This window comes from Cetorhinus maximus, chromosome 14, assembly GCF_964194155.1.
Source record: "Cetorhinus maximus chromosome 14, sCetMax3.hap1.1, whole genome shotgun sequence".
Classification (NCBI taxonomy): Eukaryota; Metazoa; Chordata; class Chondrichthyes; order Lamniformes; family Cetorhinidae; genus Cetorhinus; species Cetorhinus maximus.
The window spans coordinates 97,680,217-97,693,855 of record NC_135892.1 but is presented as its reverse complement, the minus strand read 5'-3'; the positions used below and the strand labels follow the sequence as shown (position 1 = coordinate 97,693,855).

General features: G+C 41.4%; 1 protein-coding gene across 1 annotated transcript in view; it reads right to left on the bottom strand.

Annotated features, from left to right (window-relative positions):
- The window catches only part of mocs3 (molybdenum cofactor synthesis 3), a 63,570-nt gene that overhangs the window by 32,589 nt on the left and 17,342 nt on the right, over window positions 1–13,639 (bottom strand). The window contains exons 7-8 of the mRNA XM_078557290.1: window positions 11,571–11,679; window positions 1,207–1,269 (exon numbers count right to left, since the gene is read on the bottom strand). Of these exons, the coding sequence (XP_078413416.1) occupies window positions 1,207–1,269; window positions 11,571–11,679 (172 nt within the window). The remainder of the gene's footprint in view (window positions 1–1,206; window positions 1,270–11,570; window positions 11,680–13,639) is intronic.

Genomic DNA, 13,639 nt, shown 5'->3' with positions numbered 1-13,639 from the left:
TGTCAGTCCACATCAAGACTTCACACATGAACATTGGGCAACTGGGTAAGGTAGCAGAGGAAGTGTCAGTGTATGACATCAAGGAATCCATACCTTCAGGAGAAGTGGGGAGAAGCTGGAGAAAAGTTGTTATAAGTAAAAGCATTTTATTTTCCTCTCATCCTATGACTCCCATATTTAAAATGGGGATAATATAGGAGGGATAAAAGCAAAGAACTGCGGATGCTAGAAATCCAAAACAAAAACAGAAACAGAAATACCTGGAAAAACTCAGCAGGTCTGGCAGCATCGGCGGAGAAGAGCACAGTTGACGTTTCGAGTCCTCATGACCCTTCAACAGAACTGTTCTGTTCAACAGTTCTGTTGAAGGGTCATGAGGACTCAGAACTGTTCTGTTCAACAGTTCTGTTGAAGGGTCATGAGGACTCAAAACGTCAACTGTGCTCTTCTCCGCCGATGCTGTCAGACCTGCTAAGTTTTTCCAGGTATTTCTGTTTCTGTTTTATAATATAGGAGGGAATTGGCAACAATCTTGCTGAAGAGTCAGAAGTCAAAAATAAAAGGTCATCAATCTGAAACACCAACTCTGTTTCTCTCTCCACAGCTGCTGTCAACCTGCTGAGTATTTTTAAGTATTTTCTGTTTTTATTTCAGATTTCCAGCATCTGCAGTATTTTATTTTTGCCGCAAATTTAAACACCTTTATAGACAGCTGTGACCAGATCAATCTTTTAATGTATTTTTACGCATCAAACAGGCAGTTTTGGAAAAAAAATAGGGAAAGCATGGGAAACTTAGAGGGGAAAAAAGTGAAGAAGATTAATCCCTCAGTTTTCAAACTGCACAACAATTTTAAGGCAAGAAGCTAGTGAGATGCTACAACCAAAAGCTGAAAACTGCCACATGGTGGCAGTATTGCCCTGAACCACCCTCTTGCTATGACTGTGTCTTTGGTGTAATAAAACTCAAACCATTGCAGACTTGCAAAATCTACTGAAATTCAATCACAACTTGCAATTTGTGAAGAATACAACCAGCACTTTCAGTTTAGCAACTGATGTTATTCATTGGCTTACCCCAATGCACTACAGCATTTTATAGATGCATTTTAATTGTCTTAAATTCTGCATTTGCAGCTGAGACACTAACATTTGGTTTATGTTCCTCAAAATAAAACAATAAGACAGGTAAGGAAATAAAAGATACATCCTATTCCTGATGCAATCTTCAGCACCTCCAGGGCCTGAATACATCCCAGAATTCCAGGTACTACAACATGGGAAAAAACAAAGTTAGTTTTACACTTTTAAAAATTTATTTATTCATGGGATGAGAGTTGCATGTTGTGAAAAGGCCAGCATTTACTGCCCATCACTAGTTGCCCTTGAGAAGTTGGTGGTGAGCTGCCTGCTTGAACTGCTGCGCTGCCTGCTTGAACTGCTGCAGTCTACATGGCAAAGTTACATCCACAGTTTTGATCCTGCAACAATGAAAGAACGGGGCGATGTATTTTCAAGTCAGGATGGTGTAGACATGAAGGAAACTTGGGGGTGGTAATGTTCCCATGCACCTGCTGCCTGTGTCCTTCTGGATGGTAGAGATACTGTTGAAGCAGCCTTGGTGAGTTGCTGCAATGCATCTTGTACGTAGTACATAGTTCAGCCAAGTTGCGTCAGTGATGGATGAAGTGAATAGTTAAGGTGATGGAGGGGGTGCCAATCAAGCATTGCTTTATCCTGGATGGTGTCAAGCTTCAGGTGCTGTTGGAGCTGCACTGATTCATGCAAATCAATCACACCACTGACTTCTGCCTTGTAGGTGGTGGAAAGGATAAAGAGAATCAGGTGAGTCACTCAACACAGTAATCAGCTTCTGACTTGCTCTTGTCACCACAGTATTTGTGGCTGGTCCAGTTAAGGTTCTGGTCAATAGTGATCCCCAAGGGATCACTTGATGGTCGGAGATTTGATGATGGTAATGCCACTGAATGTCAACAGCAGGTGGTTAGAATCTCCGGTTGGAAATGGTCACTGCCTTGTACTTGTGTGACCTGAATGTTACTTGCTACATAACAGCCCAAATCTAGATGTTGTTCAGGCGTTGCTGCATGCAAGCACAGATTTCATTATCTGAAGAGTTGTAAATGCAACTGAAAACTGCGATCATCAGCGAACATCCTCACTTCTGACCTTATGATGGAGAGGTCATTGATGAAGCAGCTGAAGATGGTTGTGTTATGCATGTCTAACAACACAGCTCATATATTTTGGAGGTATAGCTTTTTCGTTTTAGAAACTGAATTTTAAATGTAAGTTCAGTGGGTAAAAACCGTGGTAAACATCCAGAGGCTGGAAAACCACACAGACTTAAATTAATTACAATTCAAAAGGTAAATTATGTTTATTGGATAAAGTCACAGTAAAAGGGCAAGATCATATAATGGCAGGTGAGCTTACTTAGCTAAAGAACTGGAGACACAACATTTTCAGTTATTCCATTAAAGCATAAATTACTCATGCGGATTCCAGAATTAAGGAAAGCTTTGGATTAAAAGGTAGTTAATTTGTATTTTTACCTGGAAACAGGCCATGTGTGTCACTTCACCATGGAGATGGGTGGAGCTTAGTGAGATTCTTTGTTTTGAGTTACCTCTGTGTTATGTTTGTGTTTAACATTTATGCTTTTATGTAAAAGGACATTTTAGTTAAAAAGAAGTGGAACATAAAAAATCTGCAAGTAGGGTGTGCTAAATCCCGGATGTATTGCTCTCTGGTGTAGAGTAAGGAATAAAGGAACCTTCTGTGATTTTTTACACAGGAAGCTGGGGTTCAGAATCAGATAGCTGTGTGTATGTGTGTATTATTAATTGTTAAGAAGTGACAAAACATTTCAACTGGCGAAGAGGATGGAATCATCATTATTAGGGGCTTTAGGCTGACAGCCTGCAAGTGCGAGCTGATATTCAGTAGAAGACAAAGTTGGAAAGGAGAAAAACGACTGGAAGATTTGTTTAAGCTATAAGGGAGAAATGCACAGTAACTCTCAATAAAAGGCAACTAAACTTGCTGCAGTTGGAATCTGGAGGTAATCAGCTTGGTTGCAGTTTGAGTCTGGCCGTGTGCAGCTCACAGAGAAGATAGCCAAAGCAGATGGGCGATAGGAAAGCCATAAGTCAAGAAAATACTAATTTAATTGTTCCATGTGGAATAAGGATCAGGGCTGAATCGCAGTTTGGATTTCGTGAGGGAAAGGAAGCTGGAAGATTTGCTCCAGCTCGCAAATAGTGGAAGAAATCTACAGTGATCCTAACAGGCTCTTGTGGCAAAGAAAGCAATCAGCAGAGTTAGCTTGGATGTACTAAGACAGCAACCATAACTAATGCATCTGCGGTCGAGAGTTATTAAACAAAAAGTTTTACCTAGGCAAATAGCTGGAACCACTGGGGAGAATGGAAGTAAAGTTCCAGAGGACTGTGATATAATTTTGGGTGGTCTCTACAAAAGTAAATAACTCAGAGGTACATTAAACATTAAACCTCATGATATAGTTCTTTTTGCTGAACCACTGAGTGCTTGGATTTCTCTTTAAATGTTAATGGTCCCTAACTGGGTCATAACAGTTGGGCCTAGGAGACAGAGGTGACAGAGGTAGAATTAATACTTTGAAAGTAAAATAAAAATGGCTTCTTAGTCAATTAGTGAACAATCACAGAAATGTTGTTCATTAAATTAAAATGAGAAGCCTGCTAAAGGAGTTATCATCCTGTGGTGATGTTGAATATGTGAAATATGCCATGTAATTGTTCAGGAGGACAAAAGCCCCTCACACCACCCCATTGGTCTCTACCTTCTACACAGTAGGTCCTCAGTGTACCATAATCTTTTCCCATTCTATTCCTCCTAGTGATAACCAGATCAGGCAAGTATAATAGACTTGAAAAGCATAAAGCATAGTACAGTAAACATAATAGCTCCAAGGCATGAAAGGTAATAAATTCAGATATTGTCTTAGTAAGTTGCCATTTCACAAGTTAGAAGAGAGTTCACAATGAACAAGTTGTTCTATTAATGCTGTAACTGTTGATTTGTATTGATGCCAATAAAGATTTCTTCAAATTAATTCTCAAAAGATTGTAAATAATTCTCTATTTTGACCCAACCACTAGGTGGAGCACTTGATAATACCTAGAGCATTTAAAAATAAACCAGATTGTCAATGAAAAGGTAAAGAAGTGATTTTACATTGCAAACAATCAGGTGATCTTTCTTCTATTAAAATTACAGCTTTGGTATTTTGAACACTATTGTTCTTGGACTGTTATAATTAGTTATAAAGGCCATCTAGGAATGCAGTTTACAGGATCAAAAGATATAGTTCTCAACACAAGGTCAAGACTGATCCTGTTCATGAATTTCATGTATGCTTCCACCTTAGAATAACTGCATTTCCATTTCTCAATCCCAAGAGCAATATTTTAGAATTTTTGTTCATGGTTTACCCCTCATATGTAAGTAGAATATATTTTAAATTCCATTCAAAAGCCAATTTCAAAACCACTCATCCTAATATACCCAAGGGCCCAGATTTTGCAATTAGCGGCCAAGAAATGACGCTCATAGCTGACCTCAGGAAAAGATGCCTACAAAGTTTTGGCAGGCTCTAGAGCATCAGCTTTCTCTTTTCCACCATCAGTTTCAATTTTGCACCTTCAAGAGGAGCATTTATGGTGTCCAGCATGAGGGAAGACAGCAATTGGATTCAAGAATTCTCATTTATAACGCAGGAAGTAAAAGCAGGGAATATAAATCACAATTACTCATTGTACAGAAAGTAAAGTAAGTTGAGACACATACACATGGCATTAAGGGAGAAACACTGTTATGTGACCAAATCAATCTTTGATGCATTTTTACAAATCTAACCAGCAGGGGGATAAAGCAGGGGGAATGGGACTGACTGGACTGCTCTACAGAGTGCTGCATGGATCTGATGGGCTGAATGGCCTTCCTCTGTGCCGTTAAGACGCTATATGGTGTCCTGGTTCAAGACCAGATAAGGAGGATGAGGCACCTTTAGCTGGGATCATCAGGCCATCAAGGCCAGTGTAAAAAGCACCTCTTTGTATTGCCAAAGCTGCACTGAGAATGACTTCTTCAGTAGGAGAATAGGTGGTGGCAGGAGTTATTAGACTGAAACCTGAGCAAAGCAAAAGCTTGTGCATGTGCTATCCCTAAAATTGGACAATAAGTCAAAGAAATTTAGTGATTTTGTATTATAGAAAAGGTTATAAAAAGGGCACTAAAAATAGACAGATGATGTAGAAGGCTTGAGACACTCGAAGCACAAGCCAGGGGTTTGGGCCAGTGGGTGCAGGGACTTGTTACCACAACTTTAATCAAAGCAAAAATAGGGTCATATAATTCTCAATTATAATTTGTAAACTACTGCTCAGATATTGTAACGTATCATGTCTTGCTTGTGCTGAATAAAGTTTAATCACTGCCACCAATCTGGGTCCATGCAGAATCATTGGCTATTGAGGTTCATCAGAAAGAACATATTGTCATGTACACGGGTACAGATAGTTCAGGTATTGTGTAGTGGGTGTATATGAAAGGTGACAGGAAAGGGAAGAGACAGGAGAGTGGCCTTTCATCACTCCATAAAGGTTCAATCTGTCAGTTGAGTGCCAGGGAACAGGATCCTGGTTTCTATTGTCCAGTGTCACCACGATGGGAAATTCTGACTGAGTTCTACCTATAACTTCACCCGCTAACCAAAAACACATTGAACTATTTAAAGAGGACTTGTTTTTCTTTATAATACAAGAAAAGACACTGAACAAAAATGGCTACCACCAGTCCCCTGATAGCTGGTATTGCAAGTTGAGCACTCCCCTGAAAGTTCCTATATGGATCGCACTTCCCTGACATGTAGCATAGAATTTCATACCTGAGGGGATGTCAAGGTCCACTTCAAAGGGACTCTTGAAAGGAAGGCATTAAAAATGCAAAGTGCTGGACTTTAATCCATGGTAATTCTGCTAACTAGTCAGATAACCCCAACAGACACTCAAAATTCAAAACCCCTGTGGAGCACGAAATAACCCCATCTCCTGTTGGTTTCTACTATCTTGAAATGTATCAAAAATTTCTGAGATGAAAGATCAAATGTGGCTACTTATTCTACACAAACGACTGCAAGACATGTTAATCAAATTCCTTTCTTGGAAAATACAAACAGGAGGCTTAAGAACTGGTTTTGCCAAGCCAAAAACAGAAAGAAGTAATCAAACTCATCTGGAAAAGGGTAATAAGGAATTTCTCTCTCTCTCTCTCTGAAGCTCATATTGTCTCTAGAAAAGTAGTTACCTGAACTCCAATTCAACTCCAGGATTTTAAAGGAAACCAGCTAACTTCAAACAGCTTCAACAATCTATGCCTCAAGGACAAGCAAAGGACTTAATCGTATTTCTTTTAACTTTTATTTGGACACTAACTTTTCTTACTTCTGAGATGTGTGTGAGCGTGCGTGTGTGTGTGTGTGTGTGTCTATGTGTGGGTGCGTCCTTTTTTTCTTAGGTTTAGTAACTAATAAACTTATTCTTTGACTGAAGACAACCTGGTTTGATTGGCTTTGTATTAAAAAGCAAATACATTTGGATTGGAAAAGGCATTTACAGGGAAAATACATTTAAAAAAAAACCTTTGTTGCAACCAACCAAGGCGGCTGAATAAAAGGGAGCCAGTTCACTCCTCCTCACCCGGTCATGAAACCAGTAAAAAAACAAAGGTCCTGAAAGTGTTTATTTTTATTCATTCACAGGATGTGGGAGTCGCTGGCTAGGCCAGCTTTTATCGCCCATCCCCAATTGCCCTTGAGAAGGTGGTGGTGAGCCACCTTTTTAAAGTGCTGCAGTCACTGTGCAGTAGGTACACCCACAGTGCTGTTAGGGATGGAGTTCCAGGATTTTGACCTAGAGACAGTGAAGGAACAGCGATGTAGTTCCAAGTCAGGATGATCTGTTACTTAGAGGGGAACTTTCAGGTGATGGTATTCCCATGCACCTGCTGCCCTTGTCCTTTTAGGTGGTAGAGGTCACGGGTTTGGAAGGTGCTGTCGAAGAAGCTTTGCTGAGTTGCTGCAGTGCATCTTGTAGATGATGCACACTTCTGCCACTGTGTGTTGGTGGTGGAGGGAATGGATGTTGGAGATGGTGAATGGGGTGTAATCAACCGTGCTGCTTTGTACTGGGCCTTGTCGAACTTCTTGAGTGTTGTTGGAGCTGCATCCAGGCAAGTCGAGAGTATTCTATCACACTCCTGACTTGTACCTTGCAGATAGTGGACAGGCTTTGGGGAGTCATGAGGTGAGTTACTCTCTGCAGAATTCCCAGCCACTGACTTGCTCTTGTAGCCACAGCATTTATATGACTGGTCCAGTTCAGTTTCTGGTCAATGGTAACCCCCAGGATGTTGATCTTGGGGCATTCACTGATGATAATGCCATTGAATGTCAAGGGGAGATGGTTGGGTTCTCTCCATTGCCTGGCACTTGTATGGCATGAATATTACTTGCCACTTATCAGGCCAAGCCTGAATTTTGTCCAGGTCTTGCTGCATATGGGCACGGACTGCTTCAGTACCTGAGAAGCTGCGAATGGAGCTGGACATTGTACAATCATCAGCGAACAGCCCCACTTTTGACCTTATGATGGAGGCAAAGTCATTGATGAAGCAGCTGAAGATGGTTGGACCAAGCTCACTACCTTGAGGAACTCCTGCAGTGATGTCCTGGGACTGAGATGATTGACCTCCAACAACTACAATCATCTTCCTTTGTGCTAGGTATGACTCAGTGGAGAACTTTCCCCGATTCCCATTGATTTCAGTTTTGTTAGGGCTCCCTGATGCCACACACGGTCAAATGCTGCTTTGATTTCAAGGTCAGTCACTCTCAACTCACTTTTGGAGTTCAGCTCATTTGTCCAAGTTTGGACCAAGGCTATAATGAGGTCAGAAGCTGAGTGGCCCTGGTGGAACACAAATTAAGCATCAGTGAGCAGGTTATTGCTGAGTAAGTGCCACGTGAGTGCACTGTCAGCAACCCCTTCCATCACTTTGCTGATCATTGAGAGTAGACTGATGGGGCAGTAATTGGCTGCGTTGGATTTGTCCTGCTTTTTGTGTACAGGACATACCTGGGCAATTTCCCACATTGCCAGGTAGATGCCAGTGTTGTAGCTGTACTGGGACAGCTTGGCTAGGGGTGCAGCTAGTTCTGGGGTACAAGTCTGCAGTACTAATGCTGAAATTTTGTCAGGACCCGTAGCCTTTGCAGTACCAGTGCCTTCAGCTATTTCTTGATATCACGTGGAGTGAATCCAATTGGCTGAAGACTAGCATCTGTGAAGCTGGGGACCACCAGAGGAGGCTGAGATAGATCATCCACTCAGCATTTCTGGCTGAGAACAGTTGAAAATACCTCAGCCTTGTCTTTTGCACTGGGCTGCTGGGCTCCCCCATCACTGAGGATGGGGATATTTGTGAAGCCTCCTCCTCCAGTGAGTTTTTGAATCGTCCTCCACCATTCACGACTGGATATCGCAGGACTGCAGAGCTTAGATCTGATCCTTTAGTTGTAGGATCGCTTAGCTCTGTCTATTACATGCTGTTTTCACTGTCTGGCGTGCAAGCAGGCCTAAGTTGTAGCTTCAGCATGTTGACATTTCATTTTTAGGTATGGCTGGTGCTGCTCCTGGCATTGCCCTCCTGAACCAGGGTTGAAAATCCGGCTTGATGATAATGGAAGAGTGGGGTAGATGCCAGGCCATGAGGTTAAGGATTGTGGTTGTATACTAATTTACTTCTGCTGATGGCCCACAGTGTCTCACGGATGCCCAGCTTTGAATTGCTAAATCTGTTCGATGTCTATTACATTTAGCATGGTAGTAGTGCCACACTCAATGTGAAGATGGGATTTTGTCCCTCCTACCAATATTGTCATGGACAGATGCAATTACAACAGGTAGATTTGTGAGGATGAGGTCAAATAGATTATTAACCTCTTTTTCTTTCCTTCACCACCTGCCACAGACCCAGTCTAGTAGCTTTGTCCTTTAGGACTCGGCCAGCTTGGTCAGTAGTGGTGCTACCAAGCCACTCTTGGTGATGGAAATTGAAGTCCCCCACCCAGAGAACATTCTGTGCCCTTGTCACCCTCAATGCTTCTTCCAATTGATGCTCAACATGGAGAAGTACGGATTCATCAGCTGGTAGCGGGGGGGGTGAGGGAGTTTGTGCGGTAGGTGGTAACCAGTAGGAGGTTTCCTTGACCATACTGTGCCGTCAGCTCAGGTGGGTCTGTCCTGTGAGTGGGACAGGACATACCCAAGGATGGTGATTGTTGTGGGGAATTTTTAGTCAGGGAACATGGTTCCTTGGCTGTGTGGTGGTCCCCCCCGATATTAGCTAGACGAAAAGGTATGTAGGGGCAACTCCTTGGTGCCGGTGCTCGGACCCCGGCTGCTCGTGAGCCAATCTGGGTCAGTTGAGAACAAAGGTAATAGGCTGAGCTAGTTAATAATGTAAATCTGTGTAAGACAGGGACAGATGTTGACGTGGGTTGTATGTGTATTTTGTGTGTTTAAAATAATCGGAATCATCTGAGCATTGTGAACACCCATAAACTTGTTACAGGAGGGCAGTTAAAGAGAGAGATATCTGTAAGTAGACAATAGTAGACTATCAATAATCATCGGAGTTCACCTCCAATCGTTAACAGGCTATCAATACTTATCAGAGTTTACCTCCGGCTGCATTGTAACATGAATTTGACTGTGTACAATTGTTAATATGAAATGGGAAGCAATCTCTGCGCATTGTTTACTATCTCCGCTGTATTGTTAGCCATAGCAATGAATGAAATTGTCTTACTATAAAAACTGGATACATGCTTGTATTCGTTAGATGTGACTCTGGTGTAGTCCACATCTCTCATTGCAACAATAATAAAATCAACTGTGTCTTCGCCTCCAGCCAGGGTCTTGTGGCTTTCTCTTGTTTTCTCTAGGCCACACTAATTCGACAGGAAGCCCTCAGCAAATTAACAGACCCCAAGAAGTGTAATTGAGAAATCCCCCAACAGCAATGGTGGTGTCTGGGACATTGTCTGTAAGGTATGATTCCGTGAGTGTGACTAATTCAAGCTGTTGCTTGTCTAGTCTGTGGGACAGCTCTCCCACTTTTGGCGCAATCCCCCAGATGTTAATAAGGAGGACTTCGCAGGATCAACAGGGCTGGGTTTGCCATTATCGTTTCCGGTGCCTGGGTCAATGGCGGGTGGTCTGCCCAGTTTCATTCCTTTATGTAGACTTTGTAGTGGTTTAATACAACTGTGTGGCTTGCTAAGCCATTTCAGAGGTCATTTAAGAGTCAACCACTTTGCTGTGGATCTGGAGTCACATGTAGGCCAGACCAGGTAAGGACAACGTTATTTATAAAAGACTTAAGTGAGATCTCACCCAATGTATTGTGCGAATTTTGATCTCCCTCTCACTTCCAGGAGGGCTTTTGACCTAGAGATAGGGGGAGACAGTGGCGTAGTGGTAATGTCACTGGATTAGTAATCCAGAGGCCAAGGCTGATACTCTGGGAACACAGGTTGAAATCCCACCATGGCAGCTAAATTCAATTAATAAATCTGGATTATAAAAAAGCTGGTATCAGTAATGGTGATTATGAAACTATCATCAATTGTCTTAAAGACTGATCTGATTCATTAATGTCCTTTAGGGAAGGAAATCTGCCATCCTTATCTGGTCTGGCTTGCATGTGACTCCAGGCACACAGCAATGTGGTTGACTCTTAATGCCCTCTGAAGTGGCTGAGCAAGCCACTCAGTTCAAGGGCAATTAGGGATGGGCAAGAAATGCTGGCCTCACCAGCGATATCCACATCCCAAGGAAGAATAAATAAAAAGACAAGGATGATCCTAGTCTAAGGAACTGAACTATGGAGACAGACTTTGTGCCTTAGCTTTGGATTTGTTGGAGATGCACAGAGAGGATATGATTCGGTGTTGAGAATTACTAAGGCCATCAATAATACACCAGTACATAGATTGCTTTGAGCTAATGTTGCTGGGTAGAAATAAGGGCAACAATTTTAAATTAAAGTGAGGTTGAAAGTGTGGAAGCTTTTTTTTCAGCGGTTAATCTCTGGTGAAAACTGGCTCCTTGAAGTCCTTCATGAAGGTGCTAAGTGTACTTTTGGAAAACAAAACATGTTAAAAGTAAGGTAAGATTTTGGATAATAACCAAGAGTGCTTCTTGGGACTTGCCTATTGCTTTAGAAGGGTCAGGGAAGAATTTTTCACAGAGATTTCCTTAATTGCTTACTTTAAGGCTCTATTTTGTTTTGCCTCTCATAGGAGACAAAAAGGTTGGGCTCATGGGGGTGAATTTATTATGAAGTGGGGTGAGCACTGGGTCTAATAAGAGTTTTCTCATCCCAAGTATGTAACATTGAATTTATGTAGTTAAAATCAATTGTTGTCAATACAAGACTCACCTACTCCCAAGACTCCTCCATCTGAACAGTTGGTTACAGTTTCAGCTGGAGGTGGTTTTGGATACAGACATCTATAACAGGGGCCATCATTGTAATTATATACTGTGAGCTGAAAAATTAACAAAAAAGTTACATTTAAAACCTCTCATGTTAAAAACAAACATAGGTTATTATGAATACTTTAACTATGCTGCCAATCCTTTCCCAACCATATAGCAATTTACCTCACCTTTTCTCCTACTCTTTTCACGGCACCATACACTAGTTTACTAGTTAATCCTTTATCTCTGTTTCTCTTTCAAAAATTAGACACGAACATTTTCCAGCAGTTCCACATAAGAACGTGAGAAATGGGAGCACAAGTAGACCATACAATCCCTCGAGCCTGCTCCATAATTCAACAGATTCATGGCTGATCTTCTGTCTCAACTCCATTTTCCCACTCGCTCCCCATATATTCCGAGTGACTAAAAATATCTCAGCCTTAAATATATTCAATGATGGAGCATCCAAACTCTCTGGGGTGGAGAATTCACAAGATTCACAACTATGTGAGTGAAGAAATTTCTCCTCATCTCTATACAAATGTGTAACCTATAATGGAACCAGTTAAATTTGGCACAACTGTAAAAGCAAAGCTTTTATAAAGCTATAAAAAATGAACACTCTGTTTTCTTTAGTGGACACGGTCAGTAACATGGGACTGACTCCACTGAACACACTGCATGTTCTGATAGGCACGGAACGCATACTAAAAGCTGAAAAGCAGAAACTGTCTCAATCACCCCCCCATCCCAGCCCATTCTCATCTCAGTCCAGCCAAACTTAGCAAATAAAATCCAGCATCATTTCACTTCACATAATGCTTTTTAAATTCATAAACCTGCAATCATCGCTGCAAAAATACATTTCAAAAGAATAATTCATCCTTAGTTCTACTTATATAGATAACACCTCAGTTGAAAAGTATTTCAAGAACACAAACTTCATGTTGAATGACACTGATGTCACCTTGATTGCTTGACATGTTACTATCTTGTAACACACTCAAATCTATTCATAATCCAACGCTTACAATTATAGAATGATTCAGCACAAGAGACCATTCCACCTGCTCTTTTCCAACATCCCTGTAATTTTTTTTCCCTTCAAGCATTCATCCAATTCTCTTTTGAATACTACCATTGATTCTGCTTCCACCTTCAGGAACTGTTTCAGGCAGTGCATTTCAGAACATAACAACTCACTACTTAAAAAAAAAGTTTCCTCATGTTACCTCTGGTTCTTTTGTCAATTACCTTAAATCAGCATCCTCTGATTACCAACCCTTCGACCACTGGAGACATTTTCTCCTTATCTTCTCTATCAAAACCAGTTAAGACCTTTTTTTTAAAATTGTACAATTTTATTCATTGGAAGGACTCTCGCCTTTGGATCAGACGTCATTGGTGCGAGTCACAAAAATCATGGTTTGAACTCATACTTCGGCGTAATACTAAGGGAGTACTAGATCGTCTATTACAGTTGTCAGACACAACATGACTTTTACATATCTATGCTAGACTTAATTAACTTATTTCTTCTTAAGAATAAAAAATGTTTTGAGACAGTTATTATCCCTGCGCTCATATCAATTCCTTGATTTTGTTATCAGATAATGTGCTAAGGAATGACATACTGACTTTGATGCAGCTAAATGTTAGGATCTAAAGCAGTGAACAACTGGGATTGTCGTTTGTTTTAGCTTGATACCCACCTCCTGCTCCTTCAGCCATGTTGCCAGAAAAATGGGTCCTGGTTATCCATGTTAGCTGATATTCTTAATGATTCTCTCTCCTCAGGTAAGGTCCTCTCTCCTCAAAAGGCCAACACCTGACCCCCTCCGACCTTACAAATTCTGACCCATCTCCAACCTCTATTTCCTCTCCAAAGTCCCTCAGCGCATTGATAAAAGCAAAATACCGTGGATGCTGGAAATCTGAAATAACAGAAAATGCTGGAAAAACCAAGCAGGTCTGGCAACATCTGTAGAGAGAGCATCTAAGAGTCATACGGATGTGAACATTAGC